This window comes from Peromyscus eremicus, chromosome 11, assembly GCF_949786415.1.
Source record: "Peromyscus eremicus chromosome 11, PerEre_H2_v1, whole genome shotgun sequence".
Classification (NCBI taxonomy): Eukaryota; Metazoa; Chordata; class Mammalia; order Rodentia; family Cricetidae; genus Peromyscus; species Peromyscus eremicus.
The window spans coordinates 39,951,708-39,975,011 of NC_081427.1; the positions used below are offsets into that span (position 1 = coordinate 39,951,708).

General features: G+C 39.5%; 2 protein-coding genes across 2 annotated transcripts in view; one reads left to right on the top strand and one right to left on the bottom strand.

Moving 5' to 3' along the window:
• The window catches only part of Dhx29 (DExH-box helicase 29), a 47,858-nt gene extending 38,778 nt beyond the window's left edge, over positions 1 to 9,080 (bottom strand). Inside the window, exons 1-2 of the mRNA XM_059276742.1 lie at positions 8,532 to 9,080; positions 39 to 112 (exon numbers count right to left, since the gene is read on the bottom strand). Coding sequence (XP_059132725.1) covers positions 39 to 112; positions 8,532 to 8,712 — 255 coding nt within the window. The 5' untranslated portion in view covers positions 8,713 to 9,080. The remainder of the gene's footprint in view (positions 1 to 38; positions 113 to 8,531) is intronic.
• Positions 8,871 to 23,304, top strand: part of Mtrex (Mtr4 exosome RNA helicase) — a 70,021-nt gene continuing 55,587 nt past the window's right edge. Inside the window, exons 1-6 of the mRNA XM_059276737.1 lie at positions 8,871 to 9,283; positions 14,330 to 14,467; positions 15,673 to 15,739; positions 18,259 to 18,321; positions 19,207 to 19,319; positions 23,030 to 23,204. Coding sequence (XP_059132720.1) covers positions 9,150 to 9,283; positions 14,330 to 14,467; positions 15,673 to 15,739; positions 18,259 to 18,321; positions 19,207 to 19,319; positions 23,030 to 23,204 — 690 coding nt within the window. The 5' untranslated portion in view covers positions 8,871 to 9,149. The remainder of the gene's footprint in view (positions 9,284 to 14,329; positions 14,468 to 15,672; positions 15,740 to 18,258; positions 18,322 to 19,206; positions 19,320 to 23,029; positions 23,205 to 23,304) is intronic.

Genomic DNA, 23,304 nt, shown 5'->3' on the forward strand with positions numbered 1-23,304 from the left:
AATGCCTCCTGAAATGCAGCAAAGCCTTGCTTACTCACTTTCAAAATAGATTTGTCCAAACTTGCAGAACCACCGGAATCATTTGTAGAATTGAAACTATAAATTTTTGGACCTGTATGTAATAGACAACAAATAGTCAGAGGACTTAGAGATTAATATTCATTATACCATTTTAATTTTCCTCTAAAGGCTGCTAAATAGTAAACCTCTGATTTTAGCTCTCTCCCCTCACTTTACCAAAGCACTCAACCCCTTAAAAATTTCAAAACCATTTTAACAATTAGCACTCTTTAAGGGGAACTGGTTTTTCCTAAAACTCAATGTCTATATACATTTGAGGTCAATTATCTTCATCTTCACATTTCTTAATCAGATGTTCTTATCCTTTTGTTGTTGTTTTGTTTTGGTTTTTTTTGGTGTAGCTCTGGCTGTCCTGGAACTCACTCTGTAGACAAGGATGGCCTTGAAGCCAGAGATCTGCCTGCCTCTGCCTCCCAAGTGCTGGGACTAAAGGCGTGCGCCACAACTGCCCAGATGAGATGTTCTTATCTTTGACACCTGGCTGAGACATCTTGGGGGTTTCTAGGAGACTGTCAAATCTAATGAGAAAATAGTCTTCCCTGAAAACAGGACGCTGAGAGAGGAGACAGGCTGGAGAGAGGAGCCTCAAGTCCAGGATGGCTGTACTGGCTTCTAAGGGCCGTCATAACAAGTCACCACACTTGATGCCCGCATACACCGGAAATCTGTCCTTTCCGTTTCAAAGCCCCAAAAGAAGGTATGAGCCCCCTCTCAAGGATTTAAGCCATAATCCATCCTATATTTAAACTGAGAATTTCATACATGTATGAAATTAAATACGATCACATACATACCCCCATTTCCCTCCTCCAACTTCCCTAACATGCTACCCTTCAAACTTCACGCTTCCTTGCTGTTTTGATAACCCACTGTGGTGGTCTGAATGAGAAGTGTCCCCCACAGGCTAAATGGTTCAGGCTAACATTGAACTCACTTTGTAGTTCAGGGTGGCCTTGAACTCTGGAGCCTCCTGCGTCAGCCTCCTGAATAGCAGGAATTACAGAAATTATAGGCCTCCATCAATAAGTCTGGTTACAGACTTTTATTCTTAAAAGTTATTGAGGATTCAAGTATATTTTTATTTACATGGATTATAACTATTGACTTATTATATAAATTAAAAAGTAAATTTTATTCATTAGTCATTAAAAATAAGGCTTAGGTTAATGTAAACAAACTTTAGCAAAACGTATTTTCCAAAACAAACAAACAAAATATATCTTTCGTGTATTGAAAAGCTTTCTTTGTTCTTGGTGATGTTTCTTGGACACACATAGCCTTATGTTACAAATCTCACACATTTGGTGTTTTAATCTGCTTGGGCAGCCAGGCCAAACTAGTAAACACTTCTGGGTGGCTTACTCAAGGGAAGTTTATCTCTCAGTCTGGAGATCGGGAATGGTAAGATCAAGGTGGTTTTATTCTAGGGTCTCTTGTCCTGTTATGTAGGTGGTCATCACCTTGCTGTATGCTCACATGGTTCTTCCTGTGTGCTTATCTAGAGAAGATTGTGCTCTCAGGAGGCCTTCTTATGAGGACACTAATTCTAGCGAACAGATCCTACTCTTCAACATCATTAGGCATAATCACTTCCTTGCTGGCCTTAACTCAAACACAGATGCCCTGGGGGCTGGTGTTTCAACACACATCCTTCGGGAACACACCCATTTGGTCTGTACCATCTGGTTCTGCACTAAATCTGATGTTATAATATGTATCATGTAGACTCTAGACAACTGTACTACACAACTCACGAGAAAACAAAGCACAAATTTAGAACTCTTCCAATAATGGTGTTACTGTCAGAGCTGTCCCCAGAAATGTCAGCAGCTCCTTAGGACTCTCTGAGCACACTTCTGAGAGCCACCGCTTTATAGCAACAGCCCCAGAACATTAACAAGTGTGGTCTTGTCTTAAAATAAACAAATAGCCAGGCGGTGGTGGCGCACGCCTTTAATCCCAGCACTCGGGAGGCAGAGCCAGGCGGATCTCTGTGAGTTCGAGGCCAGCCTGGGCTACCAAGGGAGTCCCAGGAAAGGCGCAAAGCTACACAGAGAAACCCTGTCTCGAAAAACTAAAAAATAAAATAAAATAAAATAAAATAAAATAAAATAAAATAAACAAATAACCAAGCCTATACTGGGAAAAAAGCTGGCTATCCTCAGGGTTGAGACTGTAAATTCCTTTACAAAGACTGTTGGTTTGTTTGAATTGAGCAGGTTCTCCTTTGTCTCCTCCGACCTTTCATCTAAAACTTCCACTTATCTTACTTCCTGGCTTTCATTTCAAACTTCCAGTATAAATAAGAAAAGAGCTGACTTCTTGGAAAACCATCAGGTGACTCAGAAAATCCTGCAGCAGCATTCACAGGAAGGAAACTGGGACCCTGAAGAGTGTTTTCAGACGAGACAGTATTCTAAGGGACTGAAGAAGTGAGATCCTACCATAGAGATACTACCAATTCAACTAAGGTCCTCTCATTTTCAAATTCATCCCAATGAATACCCAATTCCTGGCACGGTACAAAGTGTTGCTGTTTGTTTTTGCTCTTTTGGGGGTCCCGTGACCCAGATCCCAAATAAATCACACATGAAGCTTATTCTTAATTAGAACTGCTTGGCTTGTTTCTTGCCAGCTTTCGTTAACTTAAATTATCCCATCTACTTTTGCCTCTGGGCTTTTCCTGTTCTCTTACTTTTGTAAATCTTACTCTTACTCTGTGGCCTGCTGTGTAGCTTGGGGCTGGCCCCTAGAGTCCTCCTCCTTCTCTGGCTACTCCTCTTCTTTTCCTCCTTCTATTTCTCCTTCTATTCTCTCTGCCTGCCAGCCCCACCTATCCTTTCTCCTGCCTCGCTATTGGCCATTTAGTTCTTTATTAGATCGTCAGGTGTTTTAGACAGACAAACATACCTTCATAGAGTTAAATAAACGCAACATAAACAAAGTAACACACCTTAAAATAATATCCTACAACAACAAAGTACAATAATAAAAACTCAAAAGTTTTTTTTTAAGATGCATTGTTATATCAATTAATGCACTATTCATGAGGTGCTGAAAAGTCTTAGGTTCTTTTTTCTTCAATTTTCCTAAGAATGCTCTAATTTTCTTTCTTTCTTTAATTTTTTTTCTCACTGCAGAAGAAAATTACTTTTGTATATATACAATGTATATAATGTTGTAAGCCACATGTTAAGGTCTGAGAACAGAGCAAACAGTTGCCTTCCCTATTTATACAGATTGTTTAATAAACATTGGTTTCATGGTCTTTGGGACACTTATTTGCCCAGAAACTCACTTGACAGACTTGAAATAAGCTTTTGTTTTAAGAAGTTGTTTGAATTATATTGTCTGCTCTCAAAAGGAAGGGTGCAGAGATTTTAAAGCCACTTTCTGAAATATTAGGTATTACTGAAATTCAAAATTAGTGTTAACACAAAAAGCAAGTATCTTAGCTGGGCTGTGGTTGCACATGCCTTTAATCCCAGCACTCCGGAGATGCAGGCAGGTAGATCTCTGTGAGTTCAAGGCCAGGCTGGTCTACATAGCGAGTTCCAGGACAACTAGGACTGTTACACAGAGAAACCTTGTCTTGAAAAAACAAAACAAAACAAAACAAAAACAAACCCCAAACCAAGTATCTTATGCAAAGAATGTGTGGTGAGCTTCAGACAGCCTAGACACATACCATTCCTCTCAAAGCATGAAACATACAAGCCAGTGGGTATAAATTTCAAAGTTAATCACACACTGCACTGTATTTAGAGGTAGTTTGTTGAAAGTCATTTGTACTGATAGGGAAGTATTCTGCTTTAAAGTATAATTATTGTAATGTTTATAGAGCATATGAAGTGATAAATGCAAAATATGTTAAATGAAATAGTTTACAATAAGTCATTTAGTTTCTAAAAGCTTAAGCTTATACTGTACTACAAGTAGAAGAAAGCCTGAAGTAGAAATGTGTATTGAATTTCTCGTGTTCCAAGTGACATATTTCATTTCACATTTTGTTCTACAAGAAACCATGGAATTTTTTTTGCTACTATGATTGTTTTTCAACATCCCACAGCTTTTACAATTGAGTAGCAGTAAATATATTTTTATTTATGATGATTTAGCTGCACATCATGAATAGCTGGTTGTATAAAACTGCTTAGTAAAAACTTAAAACAGCTGGGCGGCGGCGGCGCACGCCTTTAATCCCAGCATTCGGGAGGCAGAGGCAGGCGGATCTCTTTGAGTTCGAGGCCAGCCTGGTCTACAAAGTGAGTTCCAGGAAAGGCGCAAAACTACACAGAGAAACCCTGTCTCGAAAAACCAAAAAAAAAAAAAAACAAAACAAAACAAAAAACCCCTTAAAACATTTTTCTTCACTCTAAATCAAGCTGGGTGGTGGTGGCACATGACTTTAATTCCGGAGGCAGAGGCAGAGTTTGAGGCCAACCTGAGCTATAGAGTTAGAGGAAAGTCAGAGCTACACAGAGAAACTCTGTCTTGAAAACAAAACAAAACAAAACAAATTCGCTACACAGAGAAACTGTCTCCAAAACAAAACAAACAAACAAAAATTCTAAGTCAATAGTTGTTGAAAAGTTGGTTCCCATTCTTATGCCAAGTAAAATTGCTTAAGATTTATGACAGCGATTTTCCTTACCACTTATTCAGATGGTAAAAGTGAACAGAAATCTAACTAGAAGTAAGGGTGTAAGTATGCAGCATCTCTACGACAAAAGTATTATAAATTCTAAATTTATAACCAAAAGGTCATGTAATGGTGTACCACACAACATCTTCAAAGTAATTCAACTGCTGAAAAAATAAATAAACCAGAGTTACTTCCATACTGTCTTTCTTGGAGCCTGTTCCTCTTACATTGTGTTATTTTTCATATCCACAACAATGCTAATGTCCCCCTTATCACTAAGACACTTGAGACAGCTCTAACTTCCTTTTGATCAGCCAAAAGATTCAAGCAGGAACTCTGGTGGTTAAGAAAAAAAATAAAATATAAATAAATAAATAAATAAATAAATAAAATATAAATAAATAAATAAATCCGGGGCTGGAGAGATGGCTCAGTGGTTAAGAGCACTGCCTGCTCTTCCAGAGGTCGTGAGTTCAACTCCCAGCAACCACACGGCGGCTCACAATCATCTCTAGTGGGATCTGATGTCCTCTTCTGGCATAAAGCTGTACATGCGGATAAAGCACTCATACACATACATAAATAATAAAATCTTAAAAAGAAAAAAAATCCAGTACTTATCCACATGGGGCTCATATTCTAGGGGAGTAATATAAGGAACTGATCACCAGAATCAGCTGTGAACAGAAAGTACAGACTGCTAAGAGGTAAGTGAAGAAAGGCAATCTGAATTGTCAGCACCTATGAGAACGGGTACCGATGCCAGCACTTTGGACCTGCTCAGCTAAGGATGCAAAGCTTTCTTCTCTTTCTCTTAACTCTTTAACACTACCACCAGCCCTCCCTCCGCAATGAACTTTGTCTACTCACTTCCCAGGCTCCTGCCTCATTTGAACCCTTCCCCTTCTATTCCCACTGCACGTTCTTCCTATACCTACCACGTTTGTTCCCACAGGGCTTTGAGCTTCTGCTTTCCTCGGCCTTAACATTGTCTCCAGGAATCCTAACAGCTGTTTGCTTTATCTCGGCTTAAATGTTTTCTATGGGGAGCCATCCCTATTCCAAACCAAAACAGAAGTCTCTTCCCATTCAGCTAGTACCAAGTTACTATTGTCTGTCTTTCACGAGACGTCTGTTTGGTAAATTGTGCAAATTTGGAAGTAACTCCCCTTTTGATTTATTGGTGTTAATAACTCCTCTGACTGTCTCCTTGTCATTTATCCAAGGAATTTTTTTTTAAAGATTTATTTATTTATTGTGTATATACAGCATGTGTGACTGCAGGCCAGAAGAGGGCACCAGATCTCATTACAGGTGGTTGTGAGCCACCATGTGGTTGCTGGGAATTGAACTCAGGACCCCTGGAAGAGCAGTCAGTGCTCTTAACCTCTGAGCCATCCCTCCAGCTTATCCAAGGAATTTTTTTAATAACAAAAAGCATTGAACTAGATATTTCAAAGATGTTAACACATATCCATTATATACTATAATTTTGTAAGCTATATAAAAGTATAATTTCTCGTGTAAGGGAAGACTTAACTATCAAAAAGAATGATATAAACAACCATGACACATGAACTATAGAGGTAAGGAAAAAAAAAGAACTGATATCTGAAAAGGGTGGTATAGGGTTTTAGTAGATGGTTTTAGGGACATATGACATTCCATTCAAGGAAAAAATAGAGATGATGAGGCAGAAAGCCAAGTTCTACTTGGACCAGGAAAACGCCAGATTTACAACAGCCGAAAACAGATCAGCAAAGATGCTAGACTTCTATGCTAACTGAACGGTTTGGATCTTAGTGCAGTTAGTAAGGATGCTATGGCAGAACATGGGCACGATCCATCAAAGTAGCATTTCTGAGAAATCAATCTGTTGTCATGTTGGACTAACTGGAGGAGAAAAGAGCAGAACTGTAGAGACCTATTAAGAGGCTCTGTTGGCACTCCATGTGAATACTTAAAGAATGTGAACAAAACAGGACACATCAAAGGGTATATTAAAATTACACAGGACTTAGCTACAGATTAAATGCAAACCAAAGAGAGCATCAAAAGTAACTTAAGGGGCCATTGAGATGGCTTAGGCCATAAAGAAGCTTGCTGCCAAGCCTGATGATCTGAGTTTGATCCCCAGAACCCATGTGGTGGAGAGAACTAACTCCCACAAATTGTCCTCTTACATGTACATAAGTATATTCACACATACACAAAATAAATAGATGTTAAAACTATTTTTTAAAAAAACCTTTGATCTGGGATAAACAAGAACACGAACACACACACACACACACACACACACACATACACGGGAAAATGGTGTAAGAAAATGTTGAAATGGCTGTCTTGAGCTTGGAAACAAAGCTAGTGTAAGAAATGTCAATTGAGAAGTCATCTACAGGACTGAAAGTCATTGACAATACAATGGCAAAGTCACAAGTAATGGCACAGGGACCTCTTCTGGGAGGACTGTAAAAAGGACCTCCACTGTCAAGGACAGACACCTGGAGAAAGTTAACATTTTAGGACTGGAGGGACAGGAAGACAGATAATCCAACAAACGACTACCAGAAACTTGAAAGAATCCAGTGAGATCTCAGTAGAGGTGGGGAAAGAAAAAGACCTTGGTCTGCAGCTTGAGACTACTATAGAATACTCGGGGAAATGCGTCATATCTGAAACCACAAACCTAATAATAATTTGCAGTTACAAAGGACTACTCTCTAGGTGTAAGTGTGATACTAGCCTATTTCTCCTGTCTCATCTATTTCCCTGTCCACAATGCTTATTCTTTGAATTCCTCAAGAGCTCCAAGCGCTCTCTTTCTAACTCAAGATCTTTGGAATGTTCTACCACGCTTTGCAGCGTTAACTTCTGGACAGCCTCTAATTTCGGCTCGACTGTCACTTTTTCATTATTCCTCATTGGAAAAACAGGAATACACTGTTAAGCTTTCTTCCCAGGCGTTTCTCTGCGGAGCTTAGCAACTATAAAGCAATGCGCTTGTTTGTGTGATTAGCAAATTAGATTCCCAAGCTGCCCTAGGGGTGATGTGTCTATTTTGTCAGTCTTATTACCACCAGTTTATATATAAGTATCTGCGTATACATAAACACATATGCTTGCAAGTTTTTGTTGGCGAAACACAGAAAGAACTACAGGCAAGCAAAGCAAACAGAACAAAACGGTATGTAAGTTTGATGTTTTTGAAACTAGCCGAAATAGTGGCAGGTACTAGTCACCTTCATGTCATCAAATCAATCTGCAGGGTAAGCAAAAACGCAAGTCTGCCGGAAGAACCACGGGGATTTTACAGTAAGTTAGCCCAGTGTTCAACGTGTAAAGTGTTGCTATTCTTAGGAAATACTGACTTTTCTCGAACATACAAGGGCACTGCGTAGATGCTGAAGAAGGCAAGAATGGAGAACAGACAGAAAACAGGGCTGGCATCAGGACAGAAGGACTTCACTGTATACTGCTCACTCCTCTCCGCATTAGCGGAGTGGCTGTTTTGACAGCTCAGGACAGATTCCTGCCGAACACCAGTAGATGCCATTCCTCGGTTCTGAGAAGGAGAAAACGAGAGCCAGAAAGCCGATGCCATGCTGTAACGGAGTTACTTTCGTAACTTTAATGGCCAAAGGCCCTTACTTAGACCCATTTACAAGGCCACTCCACCGACAGCTTGCAAGCTCGCGCGTGGACGACAACTAGTTTGGATCTCATGAGCACGGCTCTGACTATTCTTTGCTGGACACGGGGCAAGGTCTGAGGGCATAAGGCTGGGCACTGGACCAGGGCGTACCTTGCTTGACTCGGGGCTCCCGGGCGCCGGTGGGGACGGCGAGCGCCGGCCTGGCCACGGGCTTCTTGCTCTGGGCTTCCCCAACAGCTCCGGCCTCGGCACTTCTGGCTCTGGAAGCAGACACCGCAGCCCGCACCGCCGCGGCGCCCGGCGCCTTGTGTTTCTTGTTTTTGCCGCCCATGTTTTCAGCTGCGGGAAGAGTGTTCTTCCAGATCCAGATCCCGGCGGCCACACAACAGAAGCCGGAGAGAGCTCTTCACGTTAGCCGGCTCCCACGCCTCCACCCAGCCTCCTCCATCCGGGCTCCTCGGCTGGGGCTCCGGCTCAATTGGTCCGTTTTACCAGGCTCCGCCTCTTGGCTCCCGGGAACCAGCGGCATGCCTGGTGTCGTACGTCACTTACCGTCAGGTTATTAATCACTGAACTGCCCACCTCGCAGTGGTCGAAAAGAAAGGGAAGGGGCCAAACCCAGACTAAAAGGGGAAAAGTCTCGCAGGCCTTCAGACGCGCTCGCTTGATCCCTGCGGGCCGCCGTAGAGTCTCTGTTTGGCGTCACTGTGGGTGCGATTCGCGGGGCCTGCTGGGTAGGAGGGAGATTCGGACTCGGAGCTCCGGAAGATGGCGGACGCCTTCGGGGACGAGCTTTTCAGCGTTTTCGAGGATGATTCGACCACCGCAGCAGGAACCAAGAAAGACAAGGACAAGGAGAGAGAGAAATGGAAGGGACCGCCAGGGTCCGCAGACAAGGCGGGGTAAGGAAGGCTTCCGAGCTGTTTCTGTTTTCCCCTGTTTTGGGTGCCAGTGAAGGAAACCCGACTCCGATGAGGAGCTCCGGACGTGGGTATTGGTTGAGTGGAGTCGGGAGGTGAAGGAGTTCGAGGAAAGAGTTGGGTAGGAAGAAAACGTTGATTGGGGGGAATACGGTCTTGGCGATCGCGCGTGTCCGCAGACAGCGTGAGTTCCTGCCGCTGCGCTTCCTTAGGCCACGCTTGCTGACTGTAACCCTCACACCGCAGGCTAGGAAAAGTTTGGTTTTGGGGGGCGGGGGGGTCCTGTGTGTCACCTGCACAAAACCTCTCACGTAGTCTTTAAACCGTGAAGAACTAGTTGAGCCAAGGTTGAAACGTGGAGGAGAGAGTGTTTAACCCGCAAAGGCAAATAGCTTTACACGAGGAAGAGATTTCATCTCCCGAGGTGGAGGCTTAAAAAAAATAAAATAAAAAATCAGATTCAAGACTATTGTAAGTTAGGCAGGCCCAGAACTCGCTATTCTTTTATTTCAGTTTCCCTAGTGTTGAAATTGCTGGTGTGCCCCACTACACTCAGTCAGACCAGCTTATTTCTTTCTGTATCTCTTACCCGGACCTATTTTCTTGAGGCTGAGGGGATGGCCAATGGATAAGAGGGCTTTCTGTGCAAGAATAAGGACCTAATTTCGAGTCCCCAGGGCCCACATAAAAAGTTGCGCATCGATGTGTGAGCACCTGTAACCCCAGGCCTTTGGGGCACCGACCAAGAGGCTGGGGCTGTCTCACTGCAACCTAGCCTCAGAGTTATTTCACTGAGAAACCCTGTCACAAGGGAATTATGTGGGATGCTGGAAGTCCTCTGGTCTCCACGATGTGCAAATACCACACAAATAAGACAAAAAAAAAATTTTCCTCTTTATTGTCAAAGTTAGTTTCAGTTGTTAACCTGAGGAATTGCCTTCACCGGATTGACCTGGGGGACAAGTCTTTGGAGCATTTTCTTAATTGCTAATTTATGTGGCAGGGCCCAGTTCACTGTGGGTGGTATCTTCCCTGGGCAGCCAATGAGCAGCATTTCTCTCGGGTCTCTCCTTTGGTCCCTCCAAGTTCCTACTTTGGCTTTCTTGGATGATGGATTGCAAACACGAAAGCTGAAATAAACCCTTTCCTCTCCAAGTTGGTTTTGGTCAGTGTTTTATTACAGTAACCAAAAATCGTATAGGACTTTCATCAGCTGTTCATTTTTACCTTGAAATACAGTTCATAGAGAAAAGGCAAGCTTAATGCTTGGTTGTGTATCAGTTTTGTTTTTGTTTTTCAGAGACAGGGTTTCACTATGTAGCCAGTATTGGTCTTGCAGGCATGCCTATTGGAATTAAAGGTGTTCATCCCCAGGCCTGGCTGCTTATCAGTATTAAGGAAATGAGGTGTGCACACCCCCTCCCCTTCCTCTTTCTACCTTCTGTCCTTTCATTGGTTAATTGAAGCCCTCTAAACCATCACCACAAACAGGAGATCCTGCACCTTTGAGAGCTTCTTTGTAGGGCATTCTCATCTTTAGCCTTCCACCTAAGCTACCTATTTTTCCCATTGCTGTGGAGCAGTTTACGTCGTCTAGAATTTGCTTAAATTTAACATTTAAATTTTAGTTCAGCATAGTATATCTTTTTTTTTTCTTGCCTCACTTTACTCAGTATATTTGCTGTTTGTTCCTATAACTTACCAACATTTTTCTCTTTATTGCTGAGAATTGTGTTCTAGGGATGTGCTATATTTATACTTTTGCCTTTTAATGATCACATTGTTACCATTTTTAAGGTTTGGTTTTTTTTTTGTATTTTTTGTGTGAGCTGGGTACTTGTGTGCCCCAGTGTTCTTGTGGAGGTCAGCTTTTCACCCACCTTGTTTTGAGGCAAGAATCTCTTGTTTCAGCTGAAGCACTGTAGAAGTGAGCTTCTGGCCAATTGTCTTGTCTCTGCCTTCTATGTTCTCTGTGGGAGTGCTGGAATTGCAGGTGTAAATCACTACATCTGGCTTTTTAAAAGAAGAGGGGAGAGGGGATATGGAACTCGGGTCTTCAGGCTTGTGTGTCAAGTGCTTTTACAGCTGAGCACTGTGTCCATTATCCTGCTCTTTGAACTTACGTCGGTCATGGTCGGTCATTAAACCAGTGAGAGCTCTTCAAGCTAGCTCTTATGAATTTATTTTTATTCTTAAGATGTATTTACGTTATGTGTATGAATGTGTTATATGTATGTATGCATGTATGTGCACATATGTGTACCTGATGGACCCCCCAGAACTAGAGTTACCAATAACTGTAAGCTACCATGTTGGTGCTAAGGATCGAACCTGGGTCCTCTACAAAAGCAACAAGTGCTTTTAAGGGCTGAACTATCTCTCCAGCCCCATAGTGTGAGTTTGTAAAGAGACTTCATCAGTCTTTGTACCTCATATGCTTTCTAGTGTAAGGGTGTCTAGACTCATTGCCCTAGAGCTGGAATAAGCTGTATCTCCAAAGAGTCTTTATGAAGTTTATTGGTTTTTTGTTTTGTTTTGATTCTTCAGCTGAGACAGAGAGAAAGATGGTTTATTGTTTACGATTTACACTTGGCTACAAGTGAGAACAGAACTAGTCCAGAATGCCATAGGTCCAGCGGGACTGTTTCGGTTGTAATGAAGGCAGTCAGGTCTCTCAGGTGGTCTCTGTGAGCAGATGGTGATGTTCCAGGTCCATTGAGGCGTATACCGACAGTATCCCAGTCCAACAACTTGTACCAGTGTCCCAGCCTTCAGCATCCCCTACCTCTGCTCCTTCAGACTCCGTGGGTGCACAGGCTGGTTTACTTAGATCTCTGTCTCATTTTTTCCTGCGCTTCAGCCTGCACATGCGCTTCTTCCTGCACTGTGCTCTCATGGAGCAGAAGTTTCAAGGAAGATGGTGGTAAGGCTGAGAGACGTCTTTAGTTGCTTGTAATGGCGAATGTTATTTATTTAGTGCATAAGGTGCTCATGCTATTTGATTTCATTACTTTTAGATTTTCAGTACAAATTGCTTAGGGAATCTTTCTTTAGAAAAATAAAATTTATACACATCTGATATAATTAATACCATATTTTAAACATCTTCAATATAAATGTCATTATTTTTTGCTCTAAGTCATTCTTCATAATTACATAACAGTCATTCATTCACTCATTCATTCATTCATTTATTTATTTTGTTGAGACAGGGTTTCTCTGTGTAGCCCTGGCTGTCTGGAACTCGCTCTGTAGACCAGGCTGTCCTTGAACTCATAGCCCTGCCTCTCCCTCCTGAGTGCTGGGATTAAAGGCGTGTGCCGCCGCCGCCGCCGCCGCCGCCGCCGCCGCCGCCGCCGCCGCCGCCGCCACCACCACCTGGCTATAAGGCTTTTTTTTTTTTTTTAATGGAAAAGAAAATACATTTGGGGCTAGTAAGTTGGCTCACCAGGTACAGGTGTTCTTGCTGCCAAACTTGATGTCCTGAGTTCATTCCTTGGAATCCACATGGTGGGAGGAAAGAAGGGAATTGTGAAGATTGTCCTCTGACCTCCACAAGCATGTGGCCCTACTTCAGAATAAGTAAACAAATAAGAAGATTTGCAGTCCTCCACTATTTTAGATCTATGCCTTTTCAGTTTGATGGTTTTTAACTCTCTTCTGTTTTTGTCTTACCCCCTTTCTCTTTTAATGATAGTGTTTCATTAAATTCTTAATTTTTGTGGAGCTCAATTACCTACATTTTAGTAATTTTATATCTTGTAACAACAGCAGAAGATAAATTTCTCATTTTATTTTATAGAAGCATCTATCTATCCACATACTTATTTTTTGGTTTATATGAGACTTTCTACGTAGCCCTGGCTGACCTGGAACTCACTCTGTAGACCAGGCTGGCCTTGAACTCACAGAGATTTGCCTGTGAGAACTGGGATCGAAGTCCTGCATGCAGCGCCAAGTCTTACTGCTTATTCATTTAATTTTTCAAAACTTTCGTGTATGTCTGTGTGCCACTTACCTGCATGGTGCTCTCAGAGGGAGGCACTGGATGCCCTGGGACTCGAGTTACAGAGTTGTGAGCTGCTGTCCTGTGGGTGCTGGGACTTGAACCTGGGTCCTCTGGAAGGGCAGTCAGGGCTGCTCTAATTGTTGAGTCATCTATCTCTCCAGCGCTATTTTATCTATTTTTGGCCTTGGCAGCTAAATCTAAAATTTTCATTGAGTTGATTTTTCAAACTGGGTGGAAATTAGGTTGAATTCATTACAGATATTCAAGCTATAAAACCCCAGTCAGTGTCACTTTGGATTTTTTTTTTTTTTTTTTTTTTTTTGCTTTCTTTTGTTTGTTTTTGCCTTTTTGAAACAGGGTCTCACTGTGCAGCCTAGACTGCCCTTGAGTTTACATCCTCCTACCTTAGCCCCCTGAGTTCTGTGATTTCTTCTGCCTACTACCATGCCTAGCTTCTTGTCCATACTTTGACCTTCAAATCCAACCATACAATTTTTTTTCTTCCGAATAGTATCATAATCTTAGAGAAAACTTTGAAGGTTTACAGCCTTCATGTTAATGTCTACTGTTTTAAGGAACAATGAACTTAATGAAAATTTTGTTAGTATTTTTTTAAATGGGAATTTTAGTTTTTTTAAAGCAACTCTTCCAAGAAAATATGAAATATATAAGGAATAATATTCAGCTTTACTAGTTATGAAGTTAGAGTATTCTCAGAGTTGGCCAGCTTTGATTTGTGAAGGTCATTTATGTAAAAGATGACTTTGCTAAGTATGTATAGTATATTAAATAATATGGTGTTACTTTAAAATTAGAACTGATACTACGGAATTTATTCTAAACCAACAGTTCTCAACCCCCAACCTGTTTGGAGGTCACATATAAGATACCATGAATATTAATAATTACATTACTATTCATAATAGCAAAATTACAGCTGTGAAGTAGCAATGAAATCATTTTACTGTGGGGGTCACAGCATTAGGAAGGTTGAGAATCTCTCCTAAATTGTTTTTCAGGAAACGACTAGATGCTAAATTACAATCAGAATCAGCCAGTGGTGGGAAAAACAAGAGAGATGCAGATGTTGAATGCACAGATGAACCGATTTTTGGCAAGAAGCCCAGGATAGAAGACTCAATTAATGAAGACTTAAGGTAGTATTTCTATAGTCATAAAGTTAGTAACTCTTAATTTGATAGATGCATGACATTTTTAAAATTTGTTATTTTATAATTTTATAAGCATGAAAATATATAACAACTATTTAAATATGGAGAATTAGAAGACAGAAATGATTCCTCTTTTGATATTTTAGAATCCAATTTTGAGAAAAACCCTAAAGACTTCTTTTTTTAAGAAAAGAAAAGATGTTTTCTTTACTTAGACGTCTCAGGATGATTGGAAGAAAATGATAATAGAGTAACACTGAACCAGTGATAGGAATAAGTATGCACGAATATTAGGAGAGTAGACTTTCATTGCTGCAAGTAGTACCGTGGTTTGGATGGTCAAAACTACTTCTCTTGATAAGGGAGACCCATGGATGTCTCTGACTAAAGATTTGTAGTTCTCAAAATTTTGCTAGAACTTTTACTCCTAATACCAATATATTTGGTTGGCTTGATTGTCACTGATAATGCTGTTTACAATTTTGCTTTTCCTTAACCGGTTTAGGCTGTTATAACTACTAAATTATCTATTATGATACAGGTGATACAGGTGTCACTGAAAAATTTAAGATGGTGCCATTTGCCCACATTAGCATAATAGGTTGCAAAATAAGTGATTGTATTTTTTAATTCCTTGTTATCTATTGTTGTAACTTTTTAATTTTTACCAAAAACATATTGATTGTTTTAAAGTATGTATCACAAATATAATACATAATAATGTATATATATAGAAATGCATCTAGTTTAATTTTTTTTATAGTTTTGTCCTCTCAGAGCTCAGAGAGCCTAGATCAGTATAGTGTAGGATTTTCATGAGAATATCTCTAAAAATTATAGCAACATCTAAATTAATTTATTTACCTTCTGTTGTGTAATGTTTTTTGAATCAGCTTTGATTTTTGAGATAGTGACAGTGCTTTGAAGAGATTTTTATCTAAAATAGTAGAGCTAAGTTTATATTTGTTAAGTAATCTATGTAGCTGTCTGTTGTATATACAAAGATGATCTTAGCATTTTTAATTTTCAGCTCATGTAAGTTACATGACATCTCTGAATACTTACAATAACTAGAATATTTTGAATTTACAGTGTTATAGTTGAGCAGTGTCATTTTTTTAACAGTGCAGCTAGGAGGCTTATGATCTAATTATTGAAAATAATTCATGCCGTTTTAATAACTTTTTAAGTTTGGCAGACCTGATGCCCAGAGTCAAGGTTCAATCAGTTGAAACAGTTGAAGGCTGTACGCATGAGGTAAGTACAACAACTTACAGTAAGGTTAGCATTACACATGATAGTGGGGTGATCGGCAGGCTGTTTAGCGTTGCAGGCCTTGGAATCAAGTCATTTCTGTGTGGTGCATATAATATGGGGAAGAGCTATAGCTCTGTGACAAAGCCTTGGGTTCAGATGCTAGCCCAGCATTTCTCCTAACTATAATCTTGGGCAAATTTTCTAACCTCTTTGAACATTGTTTATTTAGTCTGTAAATTTAGAACATTTGGATAGATGTAAAGACTATATTTTAAAAAACAAAAACAAATAGGGAAATTACCCAGCACAAAAGTAATGTTTAGGACTTATTTATTCTCACACACTTAAAGTTATCAGCACTGTTTTCACAGTTTACATACTATTCCATGTCATGCTCCAGTGACTAGTAAATTGCTATTAGATGGTGATCACTGATGGCTTATAGCATCCATATAGAAGTGAGACTGTATACACATAGGATATAGTGTAATTATATATTCAATTTATTTCACTAAGCCTTTTATTATTACAGTGAAACTTCATATCAGGCTGGACTTTCAGGAAAGGTCAGTGGATAAAAGAGCTTGCCATGCAAGCTAGGTGACCTGAGTTCAATCCTGGACTAGGTGGAAGGAGAGCTGACCACACTGTACTGAGACAGGAAGTAGAGGCAGGTGGATCTCTGAGTTCAAGGCCAGTCTGGTCTAGAGAGTGAGTTTCAGGACAGCCAGGGCTACACTGAGAAACCCTGTCTCAAACAAACAAACAAAGGCATCCAAAAAACTGGAGTTCAGGATATGTTGGTCTACTACTCCTAAACATGAGACTTGAGACCCTGGAATGATTTGATATGCCCAGTGTCACTTCATTGGAGAAAACTGGTTTTTCCCTCTCCCAGCAGGTATAAATGACAGTTCAATTGTTAACCTTTATCCTAGTGACTAGGTTTTTATTTATTCATTCTTTTTAATATAGCAAAATAGGATAAAATAAAAACTAGCACATCAAAGTTGAACAAGACAAACCAGCAGAAGGAAAAGAGCCCAAGAGAAGTCACAGGAGTCAGAGACCCATGCATTTACACACACAGCAAATCCCATAAAGTCACTAAACTGGAAGCCATCATATAAGGACAGGACCTGGTGCAGACCTGTGTGCAGGCCCTGTGCTTGCTGCTTCAGTCCCTGAGTTCATCCGAGCTTTGCTCCTGCTGATGTAGAGGGCCTTGTTTTCCTGCCATCCTTCATCCCTCTGGCCCTTATACTCTTTCTGCCGCTTCTGCAGCATTCCCTGAGCTCTGAGGGGAGGGATTTTATGGAGACAGTCTATGTAGGGCTGTGAGATATAATGGCTAATTACTTTCACTACTTATTTTAGACCCTGTCCAATGCCCTTACTTTTACAAAAAAAGAAAATAACCCAGAGCAGTGGCTCTCAACCTTTCTAATGCTGTGACCCTTTAATACAGTTCCTTATGTTGTGGTGACCCCCAACCATAGCATTATTTTTGTTGCTGCTTCCTAACTGTCATTTTGCTGCTGTTAGGAATCGTAATGTAAATATCTGTGTTTTCTGATGGTCTTAGTGGACCCTTGTGAAAGAGTCATTCTACCCTTAAGGGGGTCTAGACCCACAGTTTGAGAACTGCTGATCCAGAGTCTGCTGTGAAGAGGTTAGGCACTCCATGGTTGTGGTGGTGCACGCTGGTAGGATTTGCTGAAGGAGGCCAAGGCAGGAGGATTACCAGTTCACTTTTCATTTCCAGCTAATCGTTCCTGAAACTAAATACAGTACCTTGATTGTAGTGAGTTTACTGATTGTTCTTAATATTGCTAAAGCTTTTAACTTCATCCATTTAATTTTTATTGAAATTTTATCCTCAGAAGTTGAAGTTTTACCTAATTTCTCTGTGTTCCTTAAAGTGACTTGGTAGGTTATTTATATGCCAAGTGCTTAGATCCTTACACAGCTGGAAGTACAGGCATTCTGGTATTAATACTCACACTTGGGAATCTGGAAATAAGGGTTGTCATTTTATTATTATTTATATGCCGAGTGCTTAGATCCTTACACAGTTGGAAGTGCAGGCACTCTTGTATTAATACTTACACTTGGGGATCTGGAAATAAGTATTATCATTTTATTGCATGTACTTTTGTTTTATTGATGATCTCCCATTTTGTATGTCTCAGAGTTTTCTTTTGGAGCACTCATTAATGTTTGTACATTAGGTATGGGGAAGATAATGATAGCCATGATACTATCTTAGACAATAAACAGTTTCTTCAGGGAAATAATGGTTCATGTTTTGATTGCATTGCCACTACACCAGCACTAATAGAGGGGATTTTTTGGACGTTCTGGAACTTTTCCCCTTGTTCTTATAGTTGGTTGATTTTCTAGTGTGTAAGACTTAGCAGAAACATTTGTTGATCATTTCAATTCTTTAAACCGTGATTTGTTTTGGAGTATTGAATTTTAATGGTTACTTCTTGCTTTCTCCTTAAACTTGACATCAGGTTGCTCTTCCTGCAGATGAGGAGTATATACCACTTAAACCTCGAGTTGGAAAGGCAGCAAAGGTCTGTACGAGAGTATTTGGGAAGTTTTGTGAGATCTTAAAAAAGAAAACATTTCAGATGAGATTTTTAAATTTACTCGTGTATGTGCCTTTGAAGAAACCTACAATAAAATACCGTGATAACTGAGTAAAGAACCATGCTAGAAACCAGGCTTTGTGTGATGAGTTTTAAAACATTTAAAGGGTGCTTATCACCTTCTTAAAGAATCTAAGAGATTTGTCAGCCTTTCTGTAGAAAACATTGCATGTAAGTTTTGCTGTTGGTTTAACAGTTCAGCAGCTTCTAAGTAACCACAGCCCAGTGTGTTTTTCTGGTGTGTCTTCTTGGTTGTCAGAAGGGCCTCAGACTCCTGATCTTTCTGCTGCAGCCTCCCTCACCTGTGCTGGGCTTACCCGTGTACTCCTCTCACTTCAGACTGTTTTCATTAGATTTTTAAAAAGTCTTTAAAGGTTAAAATAGGCTAATGTTTTCAAAGAACTTTCTCTAAAAGAGGAGCAAGCATGAACTCTTGAAGTTTAACAGATTATTTCTCTGTTAGATAATGCTGGCTATTTCATTTTTTCAGAACCTCAGTTTTCATCTAGGAAAGGAAGTCATACATAAGACTATTTTATGAAGATTTATGGTAGAGGGAAAGTTGTTGCACAGTACCACAAAACATATAATGATATTTTATTACCGATTTAGGTGTGAATACAAATAGACTATAGTGAGAAAGACTTGTGCTGTCTGTAAAACTGTTCTGTAGTCCTCTTCCTTGTCACTGCTGAGTGGTAGTTGAATCATAAAGCAATCTTAGAATGCTTTGGAAGGACAGTTCTTTTGATTTTAAGTGTGCTTCGGTAGCTTAGCATGTTCATGTGTCTTGTCAATTTGCTTTTACAGGAATACCCATTCATTCTTGATGCTTTCCAAAGAGAAGCCATTCAGTGTGTCGATAATAATCAGTCTGTGTTAGTGTCTGCTCATACATCAGCGGGAAAAACTGTGTGTGCTGAGTAAGTATCGGTGTTTTCAACTGAAATAGTCAAATCACTTAGTTATTTAGTCATTGAAAGTTCCCGTCTGTATTCTGCAAATAAGGCTGGTTTGCTTGTTAGGTAACCTGTCGTTTCTTTTTCTTGCCTTCATTAAAGCATTGAAGAGTTTTAGTATAGTGTTTTACTAGATGTAGTCAAGAGCCATTCTTCCTTTGTTCCCATTATTTGGGAACATATTTTGTTTATCATCACTAAGCATGATGTTACTTGTGAGTTTTCATAGACATCTTTTTGTCATGACTCCTGTTCCTACTTTGCAGTTAGTCTCTTTCTCAGTCAGTGTGTCTGTATGAGTTTAGAGACACAATCTTTTCTTAAGTTCCTTTTCTTTTTATATTGAAATGATGTGCAGTTTTGCTTTGTTTTGTTTTGTATATAGATTTTTGCCTTTTCCTGCTAATGTGATGAAATGTGTTGCTGGGTGTCCAGTGAATCATCCTGAGATAAATTCCATTTGGTCATGATGTGTAATTGTATTATATTGTTGGATTGATGAATTAAAATTTTATTAAGACATTTCACATCTTCATTTCTGAGGGGCATTGGTTTTTTGTTTATTGTTAATGTCCTTTTTGTTTTTGTATCAGGCTGATATTTGATTTTTTTCTTAATCTAGTTGTGTGTGGGGGGGGTTGTCTGTTATTTTGATCTGACAAAATCCAGCTTTGATCTCATTGTTTTTTCTTTGTTCTGTTTCCATTTTGTTGATAAATACTCACTTCATTTACTTACTTTCTTCTCCTGTTTCTTAAGGAAGATGAAGTAGTTGTTTTGAGACCTTCTTTTTCTAAGAGGCATTTAAAGTTTATGTAGTTCCACAGATTATTTTTACTATTAGTGAGATGTTTTGCTTTTCTTAAATGACATGTCTTAATATAAAAAGACGTTATTATTTGTTGATGCTGATCCAGATTTTCCTACTGATACCATTTCTTTCTTCATGAAGTGTGGGGCGTTTACCAATCAACCCCACAGTTCCCCAGAGTTTTCTTGAGTGAGATTAGCAGGAAATATTAGATAGAAGGATTTGGATTGTGGAGATAGACAGAAAATACAGGATAGTCTGGAGAGGGCCTGGAACCTATTCCAACGGGCCCTGACTGTCTCTGCCCTAAGGTATTTATAGAAACTCCAAGGGGGTGGAGCAAAAGACCTCCCCCAAGCACAGCTAAGTGCAGACTATCTCAGACACCTGCACTCAGGCCTGTGGTCCAATCATCCTCTCCATGCAGACCTGCTAGGTAAAGTCACGAGGAACCTGAAAACGGGCTCCCACAATGAAGAAATTCTTGAAGTATTTATTTCAGTACAAGTCTCCTGATAAGAAACTGCTTTAACATTGTAAAAAGTATTGCTTGTTCATTTTTTAAAACATTTCCCCTCAGTGTTAATTTTTTTTTAAGTCTTTTGATCTGCATAATTTTTGACAAGAAATCAATCTCATCCTTACTTTCTTCTGGGTGTAATGCATTGCTTCTCTTTGGGTGCTTTGAAGATTTTATCCTTATCATTGGTTTTAAATAGTTTGTTTTATTTTACATGTGTGTTTGTGTATCTCTCTGTATATGTATGCCGTGCGTGTGAGCGTGTGCATGTGCGTGCTTATAGATGGCAGAAGATGTTGGAGCCTTTGGAACTGGAGTTATAGATGGTTGTAAATCACCACGGAGAGGCTGGGAATTGAACTTGAATCCTCTGGAAGAACATCAAGGGCTCTTAACCATTGAGCCGTCTCTCCAGCTTTCTTAATAATTTCTTTATGCTACACTTTGTTTTTTATATTCTCTCATGTTTTGCATTCCTTGTTGGGTTTGTTTTCAACTGTTCCCGAGTCCCATTGAGGAGTCTGGTTCTTAAACTAGACCAAGGTGTCGGCTCATGCTCTGTGTTCTGTTAAATTTCTAATGTCTTCAGATTTTACTAGTTTTTTGTTTCTTGAATTGTTGAATTTGCCATTAATTTTATCAAATGACTGTTTCATCTTAGATATTGTAGTGGTGGTTTTGAACTTTTTGATGGAAGTTCAATTTATTTATTTTTTGGTGCTGGTCATAGTCCCAGAATCAGACAATTTTAGCTATTAAAGGATTTTTTGTTGTTTTTGTTTCGTGTCTTTGTCATTTTGGAATTTCCATTAAGGCCCAAGGGTTGTTTCATAGCATGTTTGTTTCTTTTTTTCCCCTAGGTTTTTGTTGTTTTGTTTGTTTCTGTTTTTCTCTGAAGATAGAGTTTCTCTGTGTAGCCCTAGCTGTCCTGGAACTTGCTCTGAAGACCAGATAGCCTCCAACTGTCCTGGTTGAGGATGCATTTCTTTTGCCTCCTGAATGCTGTGATTAAAGGCATGCGCCACCACACCTGGCTATTCCTTCTACTTTTATTTTCTATTTATTTTGTGTTTTGCCTGTGCCCACGGAAGTTGGAAGAGGGTATCAGATCCCCTGAAACTGGGTTGTGAGCTACCATGTAGTTGCTGGGAGTTGAACCCAGGTTCTCTGTAATAGCAATCAGTGCTCCTGACCCCTGAGCCATCTCTCCAACTGTTTTGTTGTTGTTTTTCTGGTTTTTAATTTGTGGATTGTTTGTTTGTTTGTTTGTTTGTTTGTTTGTTTGTTTCCAGTGTTCTGGGACCAAACCCAGGACTTTGTGTTTGCTAGGCACATGCTCTACTATTGAGCTACATCCCTAACCACCTCAGTTTTCATTTGCTTATATTGTTAATAGTTTACATTTTCCTATTGAGAATGCCTATTTGTGGAATTATTGTCTTGTTTGTTTTTAATTCTTAGAACATAGTTCCCTGTGTTTTGAGGGACATAGTTTTAAAAGTTGCTGTCTCTGTAGCTGCTTTTGAGATGTTCTTCTGCCAAATCCAACCTTTGGAGCCAAACATTCAATTCCTTATGTCTACTTTTCCCTAAGTACAGATTATACTTTTCTGTTTCCTATTCCTTGTTATTGTTGTTGTTGAAAAGTCAGTATTTTAGATAATGTAACATCTCTATATTTGCTTTTCCATATATGTCTTTCACTGTTACTATTTGATTATGTTTGAACAATTCTTAATTTTATAATTCAGAGGATGGCTGGTATGATAAGCATACTTTGTGCAGGAACTATTTCTTTAAAACGTCTCTGCCACAGTGTTTCCTCTTAAACCTTAATTTCATGGCCTGTAGTTAAATACTAAACTGAGCTTTCTTTTAAAAGCAAACAAACAATACCATCATATTGAATTCCATTAATACCTAGGAAAGAACTTGATAAATAGAACCTACAATAAGTAAAAAAATGACTTGTTAAATATTACATTAAGAAAAAGAGTACATATCGATGAACTCACTCATGAAACTATAGAAGAAAAATCCACTCCCCCTTCTGTGGGTTTCTTATTATTTGTAGTCTGTGTATATATAAATGGATGAACAGAAGTAATGGACTTTTGGATGCCTGTCAGTAGAACCAAAGGCTTTTCTAGCAAGAAATAGGGTATCCACTGATAAGACAATTATAGTTTTAACTCCAAGTGACTGTGAGTTAAAAAGTCCTTGCTCAGTTAGACTTCTTCCTTTCAGATAAATCACGATTATAGTGTAATAATTTATTCATAGTAATAGATTATGAATGAATGCTCTCCAAACTTGAAGTCTTACCTGTTTCTGTGTTTTTAGGTATGCTATTGCATTGGCTTTAAGAGAAAAACAGCGTGTAATATTTACCAGCCCAATCAAGGCTCTCAGTAACCAGAAATACCGTGAAATGTATGAAGAGTTTCAAGATGTTGGTCTGATGACTGGAGATGTTACTATTAATCCTACAGCATCTTGTCTTGTTATGACTACAGAGGTGATTTATGTTGTGCCTCATCTAACCTTTCCTTTGGAGTTTAGTCAATATATATCAATCCAACACTGGATAGTTTATAGCCTGCTTTTTTTCAGATAAA